At 44.1% G+C, this 26,746-nt stretch overlaps 1 protein-coding gene across 2 annotated transcripts in view; it reads left to right on the top strand.

Annotated features, from left to right (window-relative positions):
* LOC141049742 (alpha-2-macroglobulin-like protein 1) overlaps nt 1-26,237 on the top strand; it is a 215,348-nt gene extending 189,111 nt beyond the window's left edge. The window contains exons 34-36 of one of the 2 annotated variants that reach the window (XM_073546464.1): nt 7,626-7,728; nt 23,384-23,423; nt 26,131-26,237. In XM_073546464.1, the coding sequence (XP_073402565.1) occupies nt 7,626-7,728; nt 23,384-23,423; nt 26,131 (144 nt within the window). In that variant the 3' untranslated portion in view covers nt 26,132-26,237. Of the gene's footprint in view, nt 1-7,625; nt 7,729-23,383; nt 23,424-26,080 lie in introns of both variants that reach the window. The other variant, XM_073546465.1, reaches the window with a different exon arrangement.
* The last annotated feature ends 509 nt before the right edge of the window (nt 26,238-26,746 follow it).

The following is a 26,746-nucleotide window of genomic DNA, read 5'->3' as shown; positions in this document are numbered from 1 at the left end:
GGACCCGAAAGGTTATACAAGCGGGCCTTGGGCAATTTCGCACCTGGAACCAGGTCAATGGCACGATCAAATGGGCGGTGTGGTGGTAAAACCTCAGCCTCTTTTTCGGAGAAAACGTCCATATAGTCTTTTAGGCACTCCGGAATACCTTCCAGACCCACGGACGACTCAGACACAGTAACAAGACATTTTTCAGAACAATAGGGACCCCATTTAACAATGTCCCGAGATTCCCAATTAATCACAGGTTTATGTAATTGTAACCATGGGAACCCCAACACCAGTCCCGCAGGCAGGTTGTCCATAACAAAACATGAAATATGTTCCTGGTGCAAGGAACTCACTTTAAGGAGAAACTCTTCTGTACGAAATACGACGTCATTCTTAGCCAGTGGTGTTTTGTCAATGGCAACAATGTGAATAGGAGTCTCCAACCTAACTGTCCCTAACTTACACCTGGACACCAAGTCAGAGTCAATAAAGTTCAATAACGATCCACAATCCACGAAAGCAGAAGTGGTTGTGGAGACACTCCCACAACAAAGTTCCACTTGTAACAACATTTTAGAAAATGGAGAAAAGGGTACCTGAGAGCCTGGGTGACCTCCACGACAATCACCCGGGCTCAGTCGCTTGCAGGTTGGTGGACACCAAGGGCAATCCTTTTTCCAATGTCCGGAATCCCCACAGAAAAAACAGCACTTTCCCAAGCGTCGTTTTCTCTTTCCTTTGTCCTTGAAGTCGATAGTTCCCATCTCCATAGTTTCCAATGTAAGACTGGCTCCCCTTCCTTGAGAAAATAATGGGGTTTCATCCTGCATCACTCCCCTGGCCCGTAGCCTGCGATCCATTCGGATGGCTTGTGTCATAGCCTTCTCCAGGGAATCAGGCGGAGGATGGAGGGCCAAGGCATCTTTCAGATGTTCAGACAGGCCTCTACGGAACAAACCCTGGAGGGCGGCATCATTCCAGCAGACCTCAGCTGCCCAGCATCTGAACTCTGAGCAGAACCACTCAGCTGAGTGCTTCCCCTGACACACACTCATCACCCTGTCTTCAGCCTTACGCATCCGATCAGGCTCATCCTAAATATGCCCCAAGGCCTCAAAAAATGCATCCACCATCATACGCTCAGGGGCAGTGGTAGGAAGGGAGAAAGCCCAAGCCTGGGGAGCTCCCCTTAACAGAGACATAATGACCCCTACTCTCTGACATTCATTCCAGGAAGAGTGTGGTCTCAATGGAAAAAAAAGCTTACAGCCCTCCTTGAACACTTTGAATTCCATTCTGTCTCCAGAAAAAGTATCCGGTAACTTAACCGGAAATTCAAGGGAACTTACTGTAACCTCCCGAGCCCCTGATGATAAAACCCCCTGCACAGTGTCAGCGATCAGCTGCTGAGACTGAGCCAGGGCTAGTTGTTCCCCCAGGAGTCTTTGAGACATCTGTGTCAGGTGCTTTACCTGCTCAGAAAGAGCGTGCATAGGATCCATCACACACACAGGAGAAGCAGAGAAAAAAAAATGGTAACGGTCAGTTATAATGTCAGGATCCTGTCAGCGTCGGCAACTGCCACGGCTGAGCAGGGTGACTTTCCCACACTGCGGGAGAGCACAGGGCCCAATACGGTAGTGAAGGTTTCACCTGACAGGACCTGAGCCACGGAAAATAGTAAGGAGTATCAGGACCTACGATCATGTGACTGAAGGGGGCGGGGCTTAGCGTCCTACTACTGCAGATGATGTGATGTACTTACTGCAGGAATAATGTAGTAGAGGAGAGGAAAACGCAGGTCAGACAAGCAGAGGTCATACACGAGAGGGCAGTGCGGTACAAGAGGGACAAGCAGGTCAAGTCACAAGCAGAGAGTCATACACGAGAGGGCGGTGCGGTACAAGAGGGACAGGCAGAACTCGTAACAGGGACAGAACCAGATCAAAACCAAACAAGCAACAAGTTATCAGGCACAAGGCACACATACACAAGAGCTCAACTAACTCAGCCGAGGGCAGGAGTATAACTGACACTGGACCTAGGTCCAGTGAGCATTAAATAGCCGCCCTCTGCCAGAGAGAGGCAGAAACAATTAACCCCCTGTCTGACCAGGACGGGTCAAAGCGAAACCCCATCCTGGATCATGACACCTGCTTTGAGCAGAGGGTTGGACCAGATAGCCCAGGAGGTCCCTTCCAACTCTATGATTCTATGATTCTAAACCATGTCACCCACTATAAACCGGGGACTAATGGTCCTATGCTGGTTGGCAAACCATTGGGCCTTCTTCTGAGAGTGAGACAACTTATGCACTACTTGATCCCAAATCTGCTGCATTCTCTCTACCACAGAATCCACAGTTGGGCAGGCCGAAGCCTCCACCTGCCCTGAAGAAAATCAAGGATGAAACCCAAAGTTGCAGAAAAAAGGAGACATCAAGGTGGCAGAACTAGCCCTATTATTTAGAGCAAATTCTGCCAAGGGCAAAAATGAGACCCAGTCATCTTGATCAGCAGATATAAAACATCTCAAATAGGTTTCCAAAGTCTGGTTTGTTCTCTCAGCTTGCCCATTGGTCTGAGGGTGAAATGCAGAGGAGAAAGACAACTGAATTTCCAGTTTAGAACAAAAAGCTCTCCAAAATCTGGAAACAAACTGGACTCCTCTGTCCGACACAATGTTCTCAGGAATACCGGGCAAACGAACCACCTCTTGTAAAAACAAGGGCACCAACTCAGAAGAAAATGGCAACTTTGGGAGTGGTACAAGATGGACCATCTTAGAAAATCTATCACAGATCACCCAGATAACCGTCATTCTCTGAGAAACAGGGAGATCAGAAATAAAATCCATTGAAATATCCATGGCCTCCTGGGCACCGGCAGGGGCATTAACAAACCACTAGAACGAGAACAGGGTTTGGACCGAGAACAAGTCCCACAGGACTGCGCAAAATTCCTGACATCACGAGATAAGGCAGGCCCCCAAAAAGACCGACTCACCAAATCTCTGGTACCAAAAATACCAGGATGACCTGCTAACGCGGAGCAATGAATTTCAGACATTACTTTTCTCCTCCACTGGTCAGGGACATACAATTTCTCCATAGGACATCGTTCAGGTTTGTTCTCCTAAAATTCCTCCAGGGCAAGTCTCAAATCGGGTGAAATGGAGGAAAGAACCACACCCTCATTTAGAATGGTAGTAGGCTTGGTCACATCAAGAGAATCCGCAAAGAAACTCCTAGTCCTAGTGTCTGCCTTAACATTCTTAGTGCCCGGAAGAAAGGAGACCATAAAATTAAAACGCGTGAAAAACAAGGCCCACCTAGCCTGTCTAGAATTCAATCGCTTGGCTGATTCGAGATAGATCAAGTTCTTATGGTCAGTGAGGACCACAACTTGATGTCTGACTCCCTCCAACCAATGTCTCCACTCTTCAAATGCCCACTTCATTGCCAAAATTCCCGATTCCCCACATCATAGTTACGTTCAGATGGGGAAAATTTTCGAGAAAAGAAGGCACAGGGAATCATCTTAGAGGTTACTAGATCTCTTTGAGACAAAACGGCTCCTGCACCAATCTCAGAAGCATCAATCTCCACCTGAAATAGGAGTGAAACATCAGGTTGCCGTAGGACCGGAGCAGCAGTGAATCTCCGCTTAAGCTCCTGAAACGCCAAGACTGCCTCTGGAGACCAATTCACCACATCAGCGCCCTTTTTGATCAAATCCATCAGTGGTTTAACAATATCAGAAAAATTACTTATGAATTTACGGTAGAAACTAGCAAAACCCAAAAACTTCTGGAGAGCCTTCAAGGAAGTGGGCTGAACCCAATCATATTTGGCCTAGACCTTGGCCGGGTCCATTTCAATAGCAGACGTGGACAAAATGAATCCCAAAAACGAAATCTTTTGTACGCCAAAGAGACATTTCGATCCTTTAACATACAGAGCATTTTCTCTCAAAATCCAGAACACAGTCCAAACATGTTCCACATGAGAATGCCAATCACTGGAAAAAATCAAAATATTGTCCAAATAAACGATCAAAAACTTATCCACAAAGTCCCAGAAAATATCGTTCATGAAAGATTGGAAGATGGAAGGGGCATTAGTGAGCCCAAAAGGCATCACTAGGTACTCAAAATGTCCCTCAGGAGTATTAAACGCCGTCTTCCATTCATCACCGTGCTTGATGCGAATAAGATTATACGCCCCCCTAAGGTCAAGCTTGGTAAGCCAACTAGCACCTTTAACTCTGGAAAATAAATCAGAAATCAGGGGTAACGGATACTGATATTTAACAGTGATTTTATTAGGGAGACGATAGTCAATATATGGCCTTAATGAGCCATCTTTCTTGGCCACAAAAAAAAACAGCACCTAAAGGTGAAGAGGATGGTCTGATATGACCCTTCTCCAATGACTCCTTGATATAAGATCGCATAGCATCATGTTCAGGTACAGATAAGTTGAAAAGCCGACCCTTGGGAAATTTACAACCAGGATCTAACTCAATCACACAATCATAACTCCTATAAGGAGGCAAAGATGCTGACTTACTCTCACTAAATACATCAGAAAAATCAGCCAAATAGTCAGGAACATCATGAGACTGGGGAGAGGTGGAGAAAACAGGAGTGTCACTAAGAACACATTGACAACCCCAACTCACTGCAGACACATATTTCCAATCCCAAACAGGATTATGGGTCTGCAAACAAGGAAAACCCAGTACAATAATGTCATGTAAATTATGCAACACCAAAAATTTACAATTCTCTTGGTGGTCCGGGGCTACCCGCATCCAAAACTGGGGTTTATTCTCCGCCTAAGGGGTAGCAACAATACCCCCTAAAGGAATAGGAGTCCGCAGGGGTACCATGGGAAAACCACAACGTTTGGCAAAGTCAAAATCCATCAGATCCAGGGCTGCTCCTGAATCAACAAACGCCTTAGCAGAAAATGAAGACAAGGAGCAGATTAAGGAAGCCGTCAAAAGGAATTTAGGCTGTACACTGCCCACAGCAAATGAGTGAGCCAAACGTTTTTCCTGCTTAGGGCAGACAGAAAAAGCATGAGAGGCATCCCCACAAAAGAAGCATAACTTGTTACGCCTTCTAAACTCTTGATGTTGCGCCCTAGACAAAACCCTATCACATTGCCTGGGCTCAGAAGTTTGTTCAAAAGGCAGCACCGCCTCTCACATAGTTTTACGTTCATGTAAACGTCGGTCAATTTGAATGGCTAATGACATAGAGTCGTTAAGACCAGAGGGGACAGGAAATCCCACCATCACATCTTTTACAGTTTCTGCCAAACCTTTCTGAAAAAGAGCTGCTAGGGCATCATCATTCCATTTAGTAAGGAATTTTTGACAATATAACGCTAACGCATCCTGACCCTGGTTCAATGCGATAAAGTTCTCCCAGCTTGATCAATAACATTAGGTTCATCATACAACAACCCCATAGCTTGAATAAATGCATCCACATCAGCCAGAATAGGATCCTCAGGTGTCAGAGAAAAAGCCCAGTCCTGGGGGTCGCCGCGCAACAGGGAGATTTCAATTCTAACCTGCTGCACCGAGTTCCCCGAGGAGTTAGGTTTCAAGGCAAAAAACAATTTACAATTATTCTTAAAGCTCAAAAATTTAGTCTGATCCCAAGAAAATACATCAGGAGTAGGGATTTTTGGTTCTACAGCAGACAATTGAGCTCTGTTATGAAAGGGTCACCTAGGAGGATAGCCGGGGAATAAGCTAGGCAACCAGAAAACCAGAAAGGTTGGTAACTTAGCGGATTGCAGACCCCTAAACCTAACAACATAACTAGAATTAGCTGTGGGACATGCTTACGATGCCTCGGCACAGCCACAGAGTTAACTAAGCCTAAAAGCAAGAAAGGGGAAAGCTAAACTGCCCCAGAGTAGAACCCCAAAGGAATAGATAGCACCCAAAACATATATTGCCGGTGAGACAAGATGAGGTACAAACACAGGCAGAAAATAGAGTGAGCAAATGATGGGGCCCAAACTGTCTAGATAGAACAGGACAGAAAAGATACTGTCTGCAATCACGCAAAAACCCTAAAAAACCCAACACGTCTGATAAGCAAAAATACTGAGGCCACATGACCTCTCCCCCACTAGATCAGCATTCTGGTGTGAACGGGAAGCAAAGCAAAAGATACTGATATAACAGGGGATTAGCAATACTGAACAGACTGACATAAGCTGTGACATATGGAGCAGGGTCCAGCACCGATCCCAGCAGGGAACAATGCTGAACCCACACAGCAAAGCAGAAAGCAGAGAAAGGCAAAAACTGGATCAAATGCAAAAAGATTCCAGCAAACAAATAACTTATCTGAACGATGCAGGACCAAGCAGTGGACAAGCAGACTTCGAAATGCACAGGAAGAGAACCATATCACCAGCAACAACTGAGGGAAGCTTGCTCACTTAAATCTTCCCAGTTTGTAACACCTGACCTCCACTCATCCTCTTCAGGTGATTGACTTCTGTCAACCCGACCAGCTCCACTACCCACAGGAACCACCAGAGGGAGCCCAAACTCAGAAGTCAGGTCAAGAGTGTTCACAACAGCCCCCCTATTTAAAGCAGAATCCTCAAAACATAAAATAAATACATGACTGCAGAAATAATATCTCTTAACTAGCCCTATGGAAATAATATCTCCCATCCTACCCCATGATTCTGCATTATGAGTCTCCATCCTGCCACATGATACTGCCCCCTGTGCCTCCATTCTTACCCCTGTGTCTCTAGCCTTTCCCCCTGTGTCTCTATTCTTGCCCCCTGTGTTTCCCATCCTGCCCCCTTGCTGCTTTCAATAAAAAAAACTTTCTCCTTACCTTTCTGTGCTCCTGCGGCGATGTTCCCTCCGTGTCGTGCAGTTCAAGCATGCACTCGTCGGTGAATGACAATGCTGTCATATGCAGGCGACGTGAGTGCTGATGTCAGCTGCCAGCCTCCGGTTCGCTGGCGGCTCTTAACTATTGCCATGCAGGCCCAGGCCCGCGCGGCAATAGAGTTTAACTGAACCTACGTCTCAGACGCAGGTTCAGTTACTGCACTGGCAGAATCTTGCCGCTGAGGCCCGATGACCAGAAGATAAGGGGCCTGATGTGGTGCCCCATATGCCAGTCAAGGCAGGAATGCCCTGATGGTGGCCATGTTCTAACCTTTTCTGTGGTTTTCTTCAGTAATGTTATCCAGTTATCTGGGAGAATCTTCATTCTGATGCCACATTCTCACATTGAGTATTTGGTGAGTGTTTTACCTCAGTATTTCTAAGCCAAAAACCAGGAGTTGGTAAAAAATCCTGAAGTTGTGATGTGTTTTTATACTTCTCCTCTAATTGTTCCACTCCTATTTTTGGCTTACAAATACTGAGGTAAAAAAAACTCACCAATTAATTAACATATGTTCTGCCACACTGAATACATTTGGCAAGCAAATCATCAAGGTCTGCTGCTGGCAGCTCCAACATCTGAGATCATAAATTACATCACTATTAGATATAATTATATAGTTATATTTTCTGTTATTGTTTGTGTCGTCTTTTCACTCAACATTCTCTTTTCTTTCTTCCTACAAACCTTAGATTGGACATATCATCTCCAGCTTTTCATTACTACTTGAGCAGGAATATCCAGTATTGAACGTGAAACCAGCAGCTGTCAAGATCTATGATTACTATAAGAAAGGTGAGGGCGGCTCCTTCATCTCATGACTCTCAGTAGTCTGCCTATACAACTACTTGTACATTGGGGCAGAAGGATGGACCAGCAATTACCTGTTTCTGTGAGCTCTGATCCTAGGCTGTTGCCTGCCAACACCAGCATCACCAGGGCCAGCTGTGATTGGTGCGATTGATGTCATCACCAATCAACACTGGTGCTCTCTGTTTTCCACTTTTCTTTTTCACCCCACTTTGCGACAGCTCCGTGTGTGTTATGAATGAGTCACCGTAGGAGGCAAAAACAGAAATACTAGCTAAGTCCAGAAAAACAATAGAAGTTGGCAGCTATCGGATTGCAGACCCCTGAACCTATCAACAACAACTAGCAGCAGCCGTGGGGGGTTCCTACGGTGCCCTAGACCCCTCGATCACAGCCGGAGAACTAAATAGCCTAAAGACAGAAAGGGAAATCTAAACTGCCCCAGAGCAGACCCCAAAGCAATAGACAGCCCCCAACATATAATGACGGTGAAGCAAGATGAAAAAACACTCACACAGATAGAAAGATAGGCTGAGCAAATGATGGGGCCCAAGCTAACTAAATAGGACAGGATAGAAAAGCTGCTGTCTGCAATCCGCCAAAACCCTATCAAAAACAAGAGCCAACAGACTGATAGGGAAAAAGGCCCTGAAGACGCTAGGCTTCAAAAGACTATCAGTACTCAGGTATTTTCTGAAGAGAGCAAAAAGGAATTCAGCTCTCCCCAGCAGGGAATGGCAGAAATCCAGAAAAACAATGCAAAACAAAACCAAAACACAAATGCAAAAAGCAGAGCAGAAAACTTAGCTTTTGAGGAGCAGGAATCAGACTGGTCTCCAAGAATCCCTCAGAGAAATCACCCGCAAGGCAGAAGGGCGTCGCTGCCTTATTCCAGTCAGCAATACCAGTCACCCAGTCATCATCATTCTGCTCAGGTGCTTGGTAATCAGCCTCACTACCTTCCTTCACCAGAAGAGGGAGTTCATTAGACCTCACTGGTGAAGGGGAAAATGAACTCACAACAGTACCTCCCCCTTGAGGAGGGGTCACCGAACCCTCATCCACGCCACCAGGGCGATCAGGGTGAGCCCGATGAAAGGCACGTACCAATCTTTTGGCATGAATATCAGAGGCAGAGACCCAGGAATTATCCTCCTGACCATAACCCTTCCACTTAACCAAATACTGGAGTCTCCGTCTAGCCAGACGGGAATCCAGTATTTTCTCTACCTCATATTCCATGTTACCTTCAACCAATACAGGGTCCGGAGGTGCCACCCCAGGAACAACTGGTTCAACAAACCTCTTCAACAAGGACTTATGAAACACATTATGGATTTTAAATGTGACAGGAAGAGCCAAACGAAAAGAGACCGGATTAATAATCTCCAAAATCTTGTAAGGTCCAATAAATCTAGGCTTAAACTTAGGAGAAGCCACCTTCATAGCGATATTTTTTGATGATAACCACACCATATCACCAACCTTAAACTGGGGACCAATGGTCCTATGTCGGTTGGAAAACCGCTGGGCCTTTTCCTGGGAGAGAGATAACTTATCCAACACTTGGTCCCAGATCTGGTGCATTCTCTCCACCACAGTGTCAACACCTGGGCAGGCAGAAGGCTCCACCTGCCCTGAAGAAAATCGAGGATGAAACCCAAAGTTACAAAAAAAAGGTGACATCAAAGTGGCAGAACTAGCTCTATTATTTAAAGCAAATTCGGCCAAGGGCAAAAATGAAACCCAATCATCCTGATGAGCGGAAATAAAACATCTCAAATACGACTCCAAGGTCTGGTTTGTTCTCTCCGTCTGCCCATTGGTCTGAGGGTGAAAAGCAGAGGAGAAGGACAACTGAATTCCCAGCTTGGAACAGAAATTCCTCCAAAATCTAGACACAAACTGAACTCCTCTGTCAGATACAATGTTCTCAGGAATCCCGTGCAAGCGAACCACCTGTTGCAAAAACAGGGGCACCAACTCAGAGGAAGATGGCAACTTAGGGAGTGGTACAAGATGAACCATCTTAGAGAACCTATCACAAATCACCCAAATAACAGTCATTCTCTGAGAGACAGGCATATCAGAGATGAAATCCATTGAAATATGGGTCCATGGCCTCCTGGGGACCGGCAAAGGCATCAACAACCCACTAGAGCGAGAACAAGATTTAGACCGGGAGCAAGTCCCACAGGACTGCACAAAATTCCTGACATCACGAGACAAGGTGGGCCACCAAAAAGACCGACTCACCAGATCTCTAGTACCAAAAATACCTGGATGACCAGCCAATGCAGAGCAATGAACTTCAGACATCACTCTCTTCTTCCACTGGTCAGGAACATACAACTTTCCACTGGGACAACGCTCAGGTTTGTCCTCCTGGAACTCTTCCAGAGCACGTCTCAAATCGGGCGAGATGGCAGAAAGAACTACCCCTTCGCCTAAGATGGTAGCAGGCTTGGTCACCACAGGAGAATCAGCAAAGAAGCTCCTAGAGAGGGCATCTGCCTTGACATTCTTAGTGCCAGGAAGAAAAGAGACCACAAAATCAAAACCTGTAAAATACAAGGCCCACCTAGCCTGTCTAGGGTTCAAGCGTTTGGCCGACTCCAGGTAAATCAAATTCTTGTGGTCAGTGGGGACCACGACTTGATGTTTAGCTCCTTCCAACCAATGTCTCCACTCCTCAAATGCCCATTTCATGGCTAACAGTTCCCGATTCCCCACATCATAGTTACGTTCAGATGGAGAGAACTTTTGGGAAAAGAAAGCATAGGGATTCATTTTAGATATTACAGGATCCTTTTGGGACAAAACAGCTCCTGCACCAATCTCGGAAGCGTCCACCTCTACCTGGAACGGGAGTGAGACATCAGGTTGCCGCAAAACCAGGGCAGAAGTGAATCTTCGCTTCAGCTCCTGAAAGGAAGAAACAGCCTCCGGAGACCAATTCAACACATCAGCACCCTTCTTAGTCAGATCAGTCAATGGCTTGGCAATACTAGAAAATTTTGCTATAAATTTCCGATAAAAATTAGCAAAACCCAAAAACTTCTGGAGGGCCTTCAAAGAAGTGGGCTGAACCCAATCATAAATGGCCTGTACCTTGGCCGGGTCCATTTCAATGGTTGACGGAGGCAAAATAAATCCCAAAAATGAAATCCTCTGTACCCCAAAAAGGCATTTCAATCCTTTGACATACAGGGAATTCTCCCTCAAGATCCGGAACACAGTCCGAATATGTTCCACATGAGAATCCCAATCCTTGGAGAAGATCAAAATATCATCCAGATAGATAATCAAAAATTTATCCACAAAGTCTCGGAAAATGTCGTTCATGAAGCACTGGAAGACAGAAGGGGCATCACCAGGTACTCAAAATGTCCCTCCGGAGTATTAATCGCCGTCTTCCATTCATCCCCATGCTTAATGCGGATAAGATTATACGCCCCCCTGAGGTCAAGCTTGGTAAACCAGCAAGCACCTTTAACTCTGGAGAATAGATCCGAAATCAGGGGTAACGGATACTGATATTTAATAGTAATTTTGTTGAGGGCACGATAATCAATACAAGGCCTTAATGAACCATCCTTTTTGGCCACGAAAAAAAAAACAGCACCTAAGGGTGAAGAGGATGGTCTAATATGACCCTTCTCCAACGCCTCCTTAATATAGGATCGCATAGCCTCGTGCTCGGGTACAGATAAATTGAAGAGCCGACCCATGGGAAATTTACACCCCGGGCTCAGTTCAATTGCACAGTCATAACTCCTGTGAGGAGGCAAAGACGCAGACTCATTCTCACTAAATACATCATAAAAGTCCGCCAAATAGTCAGGAACATCATGCGACTGAGGAGAGGTGGAAAAAACCGGAGCCTCACTAAGGGCACACCGACAACCCCAACTCACCACAGACACAGATTTCCAATCCAAAACTGGATTATGAATTTGCAACCAGGGAAACCCCAGAACAATGGTATCATGCAAATTATGCAACACCAAAAATCTGCAATTTTCTTGATGGTCTGGGGTGACCCGCATTACCACCTGGGTCCAAAACTGAGGTTTATTTTTCGCCAAAGGAGTAGCATCAATCCCCCTCAAAGGGATAGGCGTCCGCAGAGGTGTCATTGGAAATCCACAACGTTTAGCAAAATCCAAGTCCATTAGGTTCAGGGCTGCTCCCGAATCCACAAAAGCCTTGGCGGAAAATGTGGACAGGGAGCAGATCAGAGTAATTGCCAGAAGAAACTTAGGTTGAACACCACCCACAGAAAACGTGTGTGCAAAACGTTTCTCTCGTTTAGGACAGACAGAAATAATATGCGACGCATCTCCACAAAAAAAAACACAGCTTATTACGCCTTCTGAACTCCTGACGTTGCTCCCTGGACAAAACTCTATCACATTGCATAGGTTCAGACACTTGTTCAACAGGTGGCAACACCTCTCGTGCAGTCCTGCGTTCACGTAAACGCCGATCAACCTGAATGGCTAATGACATAGAATCGTCAAGACCAGAGGGAACAGGAAATCCCACCATAGTATCTTTTACGGCTTCTGACAAACCCTTCCGAAAGAGAGCTGCCAAGGCATTATCATTCCAGGTAGTAAGGACCGCCCACTTTCGGAATTTTTGACAGTACAATTCTGCAGAATCTCGACCCTGGCTCAATGCCAACAGGGTCTTTTCAGCCTGATCAATAGCATTAGGTTCATCATACAACAACCCCAAGGTTTGAAAAAATGTGTTCACATTAGTCAGAATAGGATCATCTGGCTTCAAAGAAAACGCCCAATCCTGGGGATCGCCACGCAGCAAAGAGATGGCAATTTTAACCTGCTGCGCGGAGCTCCCTGACGAGGGATATACTCACCTTTTTTTTTTTTTTTTTTTCAATTCTTTCCTGCTATTGAGTACCCTAGGATCTGCGGTATGGCGGGTGATTCTGTTATGAATGAGTCACCGTAGGAGGCAAAAACAGAAATACTAGCTAAGTCCAGAAAAACAATAGAAATTGGCAGTTATCGGATTGCAGACCCCTGAACCTATCAACAACAACTAGGAGTAGCCGTGGGGGGTTCCTACGGTGCCCTAGACCCCTCGATCACAGCCGGAGAACTAAATAGCCTAAAGACAGAAAGGGAAATCTAAACTGCCCCAGAGCAGACCCCAAAGCAATAGACAGCCCCCAACATATAATGACGGTGAAGCAAGATGAAAAAACACTCACACAGATAGACAGATAGGCTGAGCAAATGATGGGGCCCAAGCTAACTAAATAGGACAGGATAGAAAAGCTGCTGTCTGCAATCCGCCAAAACCCTATCAAAAACAAGAGCCAACAGACTGATAGGGAAAAAGGCCCTGAAGACGCTAGGTTTCAAAAGACTATATCAGTACTCACGTATTTTCTGAAGACAGAGCAAAAAGGAATTCAGCTCTCCCCAGCAGGGAATGGCAGAAATCCAGAAAAACAATGCAAAACAAAACCAAAACACAAATGCAAAAAGCAGAGCAGAAAACTTAGCTTTTGAGGAGCAGGAATCAGACATGGTCTCCAAGAATCCCTCAGAGAAATCACCCACAAGGCAGAAGGGCGTCGGCTGCCTTATATCCAGTCAGCAATACCAGTCACCCAGTCATCATCATTCTGCTCAGGTGCTTGGTAATCAGCCTCACTACCTTCCTTCACCAGAAGAGGGAGTTCATCAGACCTCAATGGTGAAGGGGAAAATGAACTCACAACACGAGTGCACATCCAGCAGCCACCGAGCTTTGATTATTGACGCAGTTCACTAATCAGAGCTCGTGCCTGCTGTTTTCCACTTTTCTTTTTCAACCCCCCCTTGCGCCTCCTCTGTGCACACATCAGCAGCTGCCAAGCTTTGATTAGTGACGCAGTTCACTCATCAGAGCTTGTGCCTGCTGTTTTCCACTTTTCTTTTTCACCCCCCTTGCGTCACCCCCATGCGCACATCCAGCAGCCGCCAAGTTTTGATTAGTGACACAGATCACTCATCAGAGCTGGTATCCGCTGTTTTACACTTTTCTTTTCACTGAAATTTTTTTCTCCCTGGTTGCTGCTCTGTTTCTTTTAGCTTTTTCTTTCAGACAAATAAGTTTACACCAATCACTTTCACACACACACACACACACAGTTAAATAAAGTACTGACACAATAACTACATTAAAAAAATGTCATCCCGTTCATCCCAAAAGCGCTATTCAGTGGAGGAGGCATACGCTTTCCTTGCCTCCGACACTTAGGCTGGAGTCACACACAACGTAGAAAAATACGGACCGTATTGTAAGGCCGTAATACGCATAAATGGTCCCTAAATAGTGCTCCGTATGTCATCCGTTGTCAGGGTGTGGCCACGTATTTTTCTCATGTAAGCATCCGTACGTAATCCACATACCGTTTTTTTCTCGCAACCTTGCAAAATGGACATTTAACGGTTTTTAGGCCTGCACATAATTTAAATCATCAGCACCAACCCTATTTATTGCCTCAACTTCAGGTGGCAGCATCCAATCTGCCCATTTTAGTGCAGTGCTTGTGTTGGTGTCTTGGTGGTTGTTAGCAAACATGTCAGACACACTTCAGTTCACCCCAACGGACCGTGTTCTGTTCAACTGGGTTTTGTGGATCCGAGGAGGAGGAGACAAATGTGGGTGCATCCACATTTGAGATAACACCTCATTAAAGGCCATTTTCACAGGCTTTGTGCAGCTCTGAGGACACATCCCGACAAGTTTTTCCTCTATTGTCGGATGACCGTTTCTACCTTTGATGGTTTGTTGGAGACAGTGTGCCCAGGGATCACCTTCCAGGACACCCGGATGTGCAAATGTATCTCTGCGGAGGAGCGGCTTCTCCTTACGTTACGGTATGTATTCTTCAGCTACAGAATGTATGTAGATGACTCTTTTCTAAAAGAATTTGTTTACTCAGTAACACCTTTTTGACCTAGTAACATTATGAATTGGTACAAAATATATGCTCTAAAAGTTAGAAGACTTTGATGTGTTATTCCACATTACATAGCCGTGGTACATGTGTATATGTATTCTTCGCCTAGATTCTGACTTACACACTGTTCTGGTGATCTATATGTAATGTGTGCATCCTTTAGCATGTATTAATGTATATATTTTCGACATTTGTTTAATTGTAGGTTCATCACAACTGGCCTTTCTTATGCCGCACTTCATATTGAGTTTTTGATTGGGCGATCGACAATATCTGGTACCGTTCCTGCTACATGTTCTGAAATTTGGTCCAGACTTCATCATCTGGTCATGCCAGAGCCCAAGATGGGAGGATTGCCAGGGGATTTGAGTTGCACTGCTAATTCCCCAATTGTATTGAAGCCTTGGATGGGAAGCACATCCGTGTGCGTAAGCTGCCGAACTCAGGGTCCCAATTCTATAATTATAAACAATATTTTTCTGTAGTTTTGTTGGCTCTGGTTGACAGTAACTACAGGTTTATAATTGTAGACATTGGGGCTTATGGAAGAACTGGAGACTCTAGAGTCTTCAGTTCTTCCATTATGGGTCGGCGGCTGCGCAATAACCAGTTGGACCTACCTCCACCACTTCAGCTGCCAGGCTCAAATCAAGAAGTGGTGCCTTATGTCCTAGTGGGGGATGAAGCATTCCAATTGACCAGGCATGCCATACCTGCGCAGAAACCTTGACCACCGGCGCAGGATTTATAATTTGCGCCTTTCACGTGCCCGAAGACTGGTGGAGTGCGCCTTCGGCATTCTTTGTGCCAAATGGCGTGTCCTCCAGTCTGCCATTAAGCTGAGTGAAGCCAACGTCAATGAGGTCATCAAAGCTTGTGTGATCCTCCATAACTTCACTAAACTGCATGATTGCTCCTCATCTGATGTGACTGAAGGTGTGGAGGACAATGGGGATAGGCCTAGGCCACATGTGCTCCCTTTACGGCGTCCTTTCTCAGGACTCAAAGTACATGACGTAAGAAAGAAAATCCTCCTAAACAATCTATATGATCCCTTCAAACAGTATAACTACCAAAAAGAGCAAATGAAGGAGCAAGAGCAAAATGATATTAGAAATACAAAATGTATTATATATTTTTATTATTTTTAAAAACCACAACATATAGCATCACAATAATAAGAGTGCAAAGAAATAAGGACAAAAAAGGTACAAAGAAGCCTGCAGGTACAGCCCCCAACGCTAGAATATAAATTAATATAGAATATGTACTATAATATACAAAGCATTTATATTCCAATGTATAGCTAGATGTATTAATAGGAGGGCACAAAAATCATCAAATAGCAATCAATGTGTGTGGCCACTCAGTATATAAATAAATAAATAAGAATATGTGCAAAAAGTATCCAACTGAGCTCCACCATAGCTGGATAACTGCATCCAAATTGTCCCTCACTAATATGCCATCAGACGCCTATAAAGTATATAGGTAAATTACCTGCCGTCATGATGTAAGGAGGGGTGCTGCCTGCCTTGAAACACCTCATTGATTGCTATTTGATGATTTTTGTGCCCTCCTATTAATACATATAGCTATACAGTACATTGGAATATAAATGCTTTGTATATTATATAGTACATATTCTATATTAATTTATATTCTAGCGTTGGCTGTACCTGCAGGCTTCTTTGTACCTTTTTTGTCCTTATTTCTTGGCACTCTTATTATTGTGATGCTATATGTTGTGTTTTTTTTAAAAATAATATATAATACATTTTGTATTTTTAATATAATTTTGATCTTGCTCCTTCATTTGCTCTTTTTGGTAGTTAAAGTACATGATGTGTTCACCCAGTATTTTGGTTCACCTCATGGTGCTACTACCTGGCAAGATCAGGCTGTATCTATGTTGTGATATTCTTATGTGTGTGTATATAAATGTATTTTTTTTGTGTTCTATGATTTGTGTGTTCAGTTTATACGCATGGGTTAAAATTGACTTACTTATTAGAATGCCTAAAATAATTCAAGAAGAAGGCCATAGTTGCATTTTCAAATTTTTTATAAATGCAAAAAATAACTTAGTTGTTTACCATATTTTGGTCATATGGCAGATATTGCCCTGGCCATTTAGCCTTTTCTGTATAGAGCATTATAATATTTGGACACCCAAATAGGGAAAAATAAATAATAATTTTCTAACACTAAAACATAAACAACTTTTTGTTTTTATAACTGCTGGTAGCTTGGCGGAGGTGATGGCGGGAGGCCTTCATCTCTTTGTTGGGGGTTGGGGTGGCCAGCTTGACCATCACCCTGTTGGGATGGTTGTTCTTGGCCCTGTGGGAATATGTGGCCATGGTCATGTAGCTGCGCACCAAAGAGACCATAAGGATACTGGTGATTAAAATCCTGTGGCTGATTGTAGCCACATCCATCGTACCCCCCAATATGACCATGTCGTCCAAACCCAGGTTGGGGCCAGCCTCCAACACCAGGTCTGTGCAATTGGCCATATTGGGCAGGTTGGTTATAGGCTGCCATTTGGCCATGTTGTTGCCAAGGTTGGTTTGGGGGGGGGAATGGGTGGAGCTATAGGCACACGTGCAGGCGGACACTCAGATCCTAATTGAGCATGCACAGCTGGTTGTCGGACAAGGCGGAGACGGTTACAGGTTGAGAGCTGCCACCTCTCAAGATACTCAAACAACTCATATGGGTCATTGGGGTGTGTGCATGCATCAATTAGGATCTGAATGGATCCTCGCACACGTAGTCTCACCTCACGGGGTAGGGGACGGAGGTACCGGGCCAGGTTTCGGGAATATGCCTCTTCACCCTCATCCTGGGCAGCCCTGGACAGGTAATTTAGGACACCTGTGTCTACATGCCTCCGGGTATCAGAGGCAGTGTTGTCTCTTCTCCGTCTCCCACAGCGGCCTACGGCTGCAGGCTGGGGGGAACCCTCAAGATGGCCAATAGGGCTGCTGTTGTTGTTGGGGTCTTGCTGGCGGCTGGTGGCTCTGCTGGTTCTGGACCAGGTCCAGAACCTGATGCTGGTCCTGGTGCTGGTGGAGCTTGGGGGCTGCAAAAGCTCGGGTCAGAACATGGGCCAGCCACCTCTTCACATCCCCCGTCCGGGTCTATAATGGGCTCAGTATCTGACCCTGTCTCCCTCTCTGTGAGGTTGGACTGAGTTCTGTTAGGAAATGTATAAAAAAAATGTAGCTCTGACCCTAAAAAGCATATGTGTCATGTGGTGTGATGTCTGTACTTACGGTCTAAGATCCATACTGGGTGTCAAAAATGACAAGCGGTCAAAATATATGTATTTCCACTTGGTCGGTGCTGCTGCCCCACTCCTGGCCCTCTGCTGTCTTTTCCGCCGGTACTGGTCGCGGATGCTGCGCCAGCGTCTCATCACATCCTCAACAGCAATGTGAAGGGAAAAAGGACTTTAACCTTTGTGAAATGTGCCAAGCAATATTACTAACATTTCACATAGTCATGTGGCCTAGTAGGGGGTGGTTTTGAGCTAAATTTTTCGTTAGCAAACAGGGATACCTACATACACAGTATAGGATTGTAGGGGCTACTTTTCAAAAAGCTCACTTCTGGCTTTTAAGCTGATTGTTAAAAAAGGCAATTACTTATGAATTTGTTGTTGCTTCTCACATGGTCGTTGGGCAAAGTCTGGAAACATGTGCACACAGATGCGCCTCTATGCCGCCTCCTTGCGGGCCCCGTCAGAATAATGGGCATCCCGTTGGTCCCAAAGTTCGGGCCCTTCCTGGACCAACACAATTAAGAGCTCAACATTAATGTGGCTCGACATGCTGCTTTACTCCGTGGAGGCATACTTCCTGGATGTGTGGAGCGCGTTTTGCGCTAATTTGCATGTCTAAGCTTCCTGATGATGGATTGGCCCATTTCCTGTCACCAGGAGAAGTCTGGCATATTTCTCGCAAGTCACACGTGTGATCCGTGTGTAATGTGTTTTTTTTCGCGCACCCATAGACTTGCATTGGCGTACTACGGTCGTAATACGCTGACAATCGCAGCATGCTGCGATTGGCACGGACCGTATAAAATACGCGACAAAAACATGGCTGATGGGAGCTGCCCCACAGAGAATCATTGGTCCGTGTGCAATGCATGTTTTTAACGCCTCTCACTCGTCCGTATTATTCTCTAGTGTGACACCGGCCTTATAGTGAGGGAGTGGATTCCACATTTCTTTATTTTTCAGATTCATCCTCCTTGTCCTTGTCCTCTTCCTCTTCCTCCTCCTAGTCTTCCTCCTCAGGTTCTGCTGAACTACCACACAGACGTCCAAGGACAGATGGTGAAGCAGCGTCCTCCATTCCAGAAGATGAACCAGCACTCCCCATTATGGATCCATATGGACCTCGCCCCCAAAAATTATAATCCACTGATTTCTGATTTTGTGGCATAATCAGGAATTAAGTTTGACACCACTGGCCTCAGAGAACTAGACTTTTTCAAAGTCTTTTTCTCTGAGGATTTTGTTAACCTCATGGTGGGTCAAACTAATTTGTATGCTCAACAATTTTTGGCACAAAACCCCAGTTCATCATTTTCTAACTAGTCTCCTGTAGTCACAGTTGAAATTATGCAGTTTTGGGGCCTTAACTTTCACATGGGGATCCTGAAGAAGCCAGAACTTTGGCAATATTGTAGTGTTGATGTTTTAAACAACACGACAGTGCTCCAAATGGTCATGGCCTGGACATGTTTTGAGGCCGTCTACAAATTCCTGCATTATACCGATAATGCACAATGCCCCCCCCCCCCCCCGAGATGACCCCAACTTTGTTCAAAGTTCAGCCCGTCATCAAAGAACTTCAACAAAAAGTTTGGTGAAGTGTACGTGCCCCAAACGGACATCTGCATGGATGAGTCCTTAATTCATTTCAAGTGGAGGCTCAAATTCCATCAGTACCTGCCCAGTAAGAGGGCCGGGTACGGTATTAAACTCTATAAGCTGTGTGAGCATACCTCAGGGTACACCCACACCCAGATTGAACCCCCTGAATGTCCCCCTGTCCTGGAAGCGAGTGAGAAAATTGTGTGGGATTTGGAGAACCCACTGCTGGATAAAGGTTATTACCTCTATGTGGATAACTTTTATATCAGCATCCACTCTTTAAGTCCCTCTCTGTGTGAGGTACAGCAGCCTGCGGTACTGTCTGCAAAAATCAGAGAGGCCTCCCAAAAACGCTAATTGTGCAGATGCTCAGAAGGGGTGACGGCAAAGCCCAATGTAGCGACAACATGCTGGTGGTCAAGTACCAGGACAAGAGCGATGTCTTTTTCTTGACCACCATACATGGTGATGGCAAAACCCTCAGCACTGTACAAAGTACCTCTGCACAGGTCTGCAAACCGGACTGTGTACTGGGGTACAACAAAACATGGGGGGCATTGATCTCTCTGATCAAGTCCTTCAGCCGTACAGTGCTTTAAGAAAGGCCAAGGTGTGGTACAAAAAGCTGGCCGTGCACATCATACAAACTGCAATGCTTTCCTGCTGTCACGATGTGCAGGCCAGACCGCTACGTTGTACCTTCAGTTCCAGGAGGTAGTGATCAAGACGTTAATCTTTGGAAATCAGGAAGGAGCAAGCCCCAGCACTTCTGGAACTGAAGGTGCTTGTATCATACCAGGCCATCATTTCCTGGGGGTGGTCCCTCAAAGGGGGAAAAAAGAAAGGACGCAAAAGAGGTGCTGAGTGTGTTACCAAAGGGGAATACACAAGGACTCCATCTATCAATGGTAACATCTGCCCTGAGAAACCAGGCCTGTGTGTGAAAGATTGCTTCAGACTACACCTCCATGTACTACTAAATTCTGACTTACACATCTGACATATGACAATCTGATGAACATTACACAACTGACGTATGACAACCTGAAAAACACTACACAACTCACGTATTCCACTACATTATAAAATTAACATACCAGGAAATAGTAGATTAGTTCCAAAAAGAGGGTATTTGTTGGCCACTGCCACTGTTTAGGCACATCTAGATAAGTTCCTTGGGGGCTTTAGTTTCCAAAATGGGGTCACTTGTGAGGCATTTCCACTGTTTAGGCACATCAGGGGCTCTCCAAACGCGACTTGACGCCCACAGACCATTCCATCAAAGTCTGCATTCCAAAACCTCACTACTTCCCTTCCAAGCCCCGACGTGTGCCCAAACAATAGTTCTCTCCCACATATGAGGTCTCAGCGTACTCAGGAAAAATTGGACAACTTTTGGGGTCCAATTTCTCATAATATCCTTGGGAAAATAAAAAATTGGGGACTAAAAGATCATTTTTGTGGAAAAAATATGATTTTTTTAATGATTTTAGTGAAACACTTGGGGGGTTCACCACACATCTAGAGAAGTTCCTTGGGAGATCTAGTTTCTCTAGTTTCCAAAATGGGGTCACTTGTGGTGGTTTCCACTGTTTAGGCACATCAGGGGCTCTCCAAACATAACATGGTGTCCAATCTCAATTCCAGACAATTTTGCATTGAAAATGTCAAATGGCGCTCCTTCTCTTCTGAGCTCTGCCATGTGCCTAAACAGTGTTTTTCCCCATATATTGGGTATTGGCATGTTCATGAGAAATTGCATTATAAAATTTTGGGGTTAATTTTTTAATGATACCCTTGTGAAATAAAAAAAAAATTAGTCTAAAGTTAAATTTTAGTGGAAAAAATTTAAATGTTCATTTTTTCCTTTCACATTCAATTAATTCCTGTGAAACACCTGAAGGGTCAATAAACTTTTTGAATGTGGTTTTGATCATCTTGAGGGGTACAGTTTTTAGAATGGTGTCACTTTTGTGTATTTTCTGCCATATAGACACCTCAAAGTGACTTCAAATGTGAGGGGGTCCCTAAAAAAATGGTTTTGTAAATTTTGTTGTAAAAATAAGAAATCGCTGGTCAATTTTTAACGCTAATAACTTCCTAACAAAAAACATTTTGGTTACAAAATTGGGCATAAAAATTAAAAGTTTGAAAATTGCTAAATTTTCCAAATTTTCGCCAAATTTCTGTTTTATACACAAACGCACCTTATATATCGAATAAATTTTACCACTAATGTGAAGTACAATATATCACAAAAAAACAACCTCAGAATTGCCAAAATCCATTTAAGCATTCCAGAGTTATTACCTGGGGACAGTGGTCAGAATTGTAAAAAATTGGCCTGGTCATTAACGTGCAAACCACCCTTGGGGGTAAAGGGGTTAAAGGGAACCTGTGACCATGAAAATACTGTCCAATCTGCATCATAAATTCTATATATCAATGTACTCAGCTGCCCCTGCTCTATAACATGGGGCCTGCAGATTGGACCATATATTCATGGTCCCAGGTTCCCTTTAACCCCTTTACCCCCAAGGGTGGTTTGCACGTAAATGACAGGGCTAATATAGTTTTCTGAGAAAACATTCAGTATAAGGACTCGCTCACAAGAGCGCATAACACTGTGGAGTGCAACCTCGCATAGCACTGGGCCCAGTATTATTCTATAGAGCAGCTCAGATCAGCGATTATTTCTCATGCCGATTCGGCATGAGATAACAAGAGCAGTATGCTGCGAGTGCATCCGGTAATCGGATTGCACTCTCCCATACAAGATTATGGGTGCGTGCGAAACATAAGACTGCACTTGGATGTCATCTGAGTGAAGTCCAATTAGAGCGCACGTTGGCAATGGAGGAGATGGAAAAATTAATTTCTCCGTCTCATTCGCAGCTGTGCTGCAATTCTCTCGTGCGAGAGGATCTGAATACAGAGCCCTGACTCTCGGCTCAAACTCTGGCTTATTCGGCCCCAATTCTGTCACACGAGAGAACATTCACCAGTGTGACTGCAGCCTAACCTGTTATTTATTCTTTCTGGGATTCTTGTTCAAGTGGGCGGTCCTACAAGTGACTGACAGCTCTCTCCGTGTGCACTCTTATACAAAGAAAGCTGTCAGTCAGTAGGATAGAACCGAAAATCACAAAAAGCGCAGAGGATTAAATTATTAAAAGTAATACTGAAACATTTTTCCACAAATTATACCTCAATCTACTCCTCTCTCCGTGCTCTATAACATGATGCCTGCAGATTAGATGGTAACAGGTTCCCTTTAATACTGATGGTCAGAGCCACATGACGTTACCGTCCCCCAGTGGTGACTGCACATAGCTAGCATTTTATTATTTCATTTTTTGACTAGCCTCAATCTGAAGATGTCCAGGATGAGAAAGAAGCAGAATTGTCTGATAAAATATATTACCGTCTTCACATGTGCTCTTGATTTACAATATATAAAATAAAATGACGGACACTCTTTAAGGATATTTTCTCAAAGCTGGACTACCATTTTAAGCCATGAATACGACTTCACCTACACACGTACAGTGAAAAGGCCACCTCTCATCCAGAGCAGATGCCTTGTGACTTTCACCATATATTCAGCATACAGGCCATCTTCGTAGGGACCACCCCTTAAAAAAAATTCAAACTTCAATTAAATTTTGGTTGATCGTCTCAAAACAAATAGTCTTGGAATTCTTCTAAACTGAGATGATTGTTTCGAACCACAACAATTAATCCAACCTACATTTGTCTTTCAGATGAATACGCCACTGCGGAATACAGCTCGCCCTGTATTTGGTGAGAAATCTGTTTCTTGTGACAATAACGTCTTAATCACCGTAAAAAGTTACTTTAAATAACAAGTGCTGTGATTATTCTTTAGGGAAATGTGCTAACAATGACCAAAAAATGATTAGAAAAAAGTTCATAAAAAATGTTCATCATGTAAACAGTTACATTTTTAATAAATATTAAATTGGTTGTCCAGCGCGTTTGGGTGCAGGTCTGCAGTCACTCTATGTGACAGTAGACTTGTGAAGCATTACAGAGCGCACCGCGTGCTGTGAGGATTCTTCAGTGCCATGGCTGGGGCTGGCGGTCATGGGAATACTGGCTACATTCTGACTAGACGTGTCCGGCCTTGCACAATACTTCTATGGCGATACATATGCAAATCACATACTTGTGGTCACTCGTCCATCGTTTCTGGTGCCGGCACAGAAGAATCTTTAAAATGCGCAGTGCACATAGAGTGACAGCAGACGTGAATCCCAAGGCCTAACAGGTCATTTAAAGTTGTTGTCCTGTATAGTGATATTGATGACCAATCCTTTGGATCAGATCGGACACTGGGTATCCTCAACCAATCAGCTGTTTACAGCTTCGGCAGTAGCCAGAATTAAACAGTAAACAGCTCAGCTCCATTTACTGGGTAGTGGCCGCTGATGAGACCTGCAGGTCAAGCTATGTTAATCAATAGGAACTGAGCTACAGTGCTCAATAATGATCTCTACGCAATGAACGGAGCCATGTGGTTCCCGCTCGGTTTGCTGTCCACATTTGGCTACTGCCAGAGCTGAAAAGAGATTATCAATTGGGATGCCCGGTGACGGACCCAAGCCAATCTGATATTGACGACCTATCCTAAAGAAAGTGCTTTACTATTAAAAGCTGGACAACACCCTGAAAACTGTATAAAATGCATGCTGATGGGTTCCCAGCAAAAATTGTAGCTAGTTTTAAACTGACACCAAGGATATTTTGGCCAGCTTTTGGGGGGAATTTGTGGTTGGCACTATTTAATTGCTCACTATTTTTGTCTAGTAATGTTAGTTTCGATTTTTGAAGCCAAATTCATCAACATGGCACAGGCAATTCAAGAATTTGTAGCAAAAAAAAAAAACTTTTGGCCTGTTTTGAACAGGTTTTGCATTGTTTGGCACCAAAATCGTAATTTGAATCCAAAAATATCAAAATTTGTGCCAAAATTCTGCCGTACTCAAAAGTACAGTAGAAAGAGACTAGAGTGAAATTGGGAAAAATTTAGCAACTTTTTAAAAACTCACAATTGATTAACCCCTTAATGACCGGAGCTTTTTCAGATTTTGCGTTTTCTTTTTTCGCTCCCCTTCTTTCCGAGAGCCATAACTTTTTTATTTTTCCATCAATATGGCCATGTGAGGGCTTATTTTTTGCTGGACGAGTTGTACTTTCTAACTGGAACATTGGCTTTGCCATGTTGTGTAACAGAAAATGGGAAAATTGCAAAAAAAAAAAAAAAGTGCAATCCCACACTTTTTTTTTTGTTTGGCTTTTTTTGCTAGGTTCAATAAATGCTAAAACTGACCTGCCTTTATGATTCTCCAGGTCATTACAAGTTAAGTTCATAGGCACCAAACATGGTGCCCAAACAAGGTTCTTTTTTATCCATTTTACGAGACCCATAACGTCTCCATTTTTTGTGATCTTGGGTCGGTGAGGGCTTATTTTTTGCATGCCAAGCTGATGTTTTTATTTACACCATTTTTGTGGAGATACGATCTTTTGATCGCCCATTATTGCATTTTAATGCAATGTCGTGGCAATCAAAGAAAGGTAATTATGGCGTTTTGGTTGTTTTTCTCACTACACCGTTTAGTGATCAGTTTTATCCTTTTTTTTAATTGATAGATCGGGCGATTCTGAACGCGGCGATACCAAATATGTCTATGTTTGATTTTTTTTATTGTTTTATTTTGAATTGGGCGAATGGGGGGGTGATTTGAACTTTTATGTTTTTTTATTTCATATTTTTAAAAATATATTTTTTTTTTTACTTTTGGCATGCTTCAATAGCCTACATGGGAGGCTAGAAGCTGCCATAGCTTAATCGGCTCTGCTACATACTGTAGAGGAGATACTCAGATCGCCTCTATGTAGCAGATTTACTGCATTGCTATGAGCGCCGACCACAGAGTGGCACTCACAGCAATCTGGTATCAACAACCCTAGAAGTCTCAAGGAAACCTCTGGTTGTCATGACGACGAACCAATGACCCCCGATCACATGACAGGGGTCACCGATGAGCGCATTTCTGGCCGGATGGCCAGGAGAGCTTGTTAAATGCCGCTGTCAAAGTTTGACAGCGGCATTTAACTACTTAATAGCCGCAAGCGGATCGAGTTTCTACCCGCGGCTATTACCGGCACATGTCAAATGTTCAAAACAGCTGACATGTCCCGGCTTTGAGGTGGGCTCACTGCCGGAGCCCACATCAAAGTGGGGATGCTGCCATTGGACGTACTATACATCCGATGGCAGAAAGGAGTTAATCTAAAATTTCTAAACTCCACCCATATAAAATGGAATTAAAAAAAGGTCCAAATAGAATAATAACTTGGGGCAAACAATAAAAAGGTAAGAATCTCTATGGCTGGCAGGTTACTACTTCTTCAACGTATCTCATTTTCTTTAGATTTTGAAAGAAGATAACAACTAAAATCCATTAAATCCTGATTCTTCCAGATATCGGCTGAGTATATAAAGAAGACATATTCCACCAATAATCATTGAGTTATCTATAAATGGAGGATTATATACTGATGATAATAAACTTGTACAAAATGTGCTAAGCTTTGTCTTTCCTTGTGATTATTTTACAACTAAAGCCAATCTCAAAAGTAAGTAGCATAAGTTAGGGATCTAATAGGGTAAGGGGGCATGGTATGAACCTTGGGTGTCCTTTTTGATGGGACAACAGGTGATCATGTGCCCCATCTACTAGATGCCAGCCAGCCCAACAACCTACTTCAGTCAGGGTGATTAATGCAGAACTGAATTTTTGCACTGGGTGAAGGGAAGGCCAGTCAAAAATCTGGCGTTAAACCAATCTGTCAACATGACTAAGTAGTAATAAAAAGGAAACAATTCACCTAATCCTAAACCAGAAAACACCCTGAGGCAGGCACTTATAAAAAAAACTATGCAAGACGCTGATAGGCAACGTACATAATAAAGATGACGCAAAGGCAGGTTACAATTGCAGAGCAAAATGCCAACTTACCTTGTCAAGCCATAGCTGGTATGTCACTCTCCACAAGGAGAATGGTTACCTCTTAGACCTCAGTCCAGAACCTCTCAC

Source organism: Dendrobates tinctorius, unplaced genomic scaffold (genome assembly GCF_039654945.1).
Source record: "Dendrobates tinctorius isolate UK_male_01 unplaced genomic scaffold, ASM3965494v1 ptg000147l, whole genome shotgun sequence".
NCBI classification, from domain to species: domain Eukaryota; kingdom Metazoa; phylum Chordata; class Amphibia; order Anura; family Dendrobatidae; genus Dendrobates; species Dendrobates tinctorius.
This window is presented reverse-complemented; position numbering and strand designations above follow the sequence as displayed.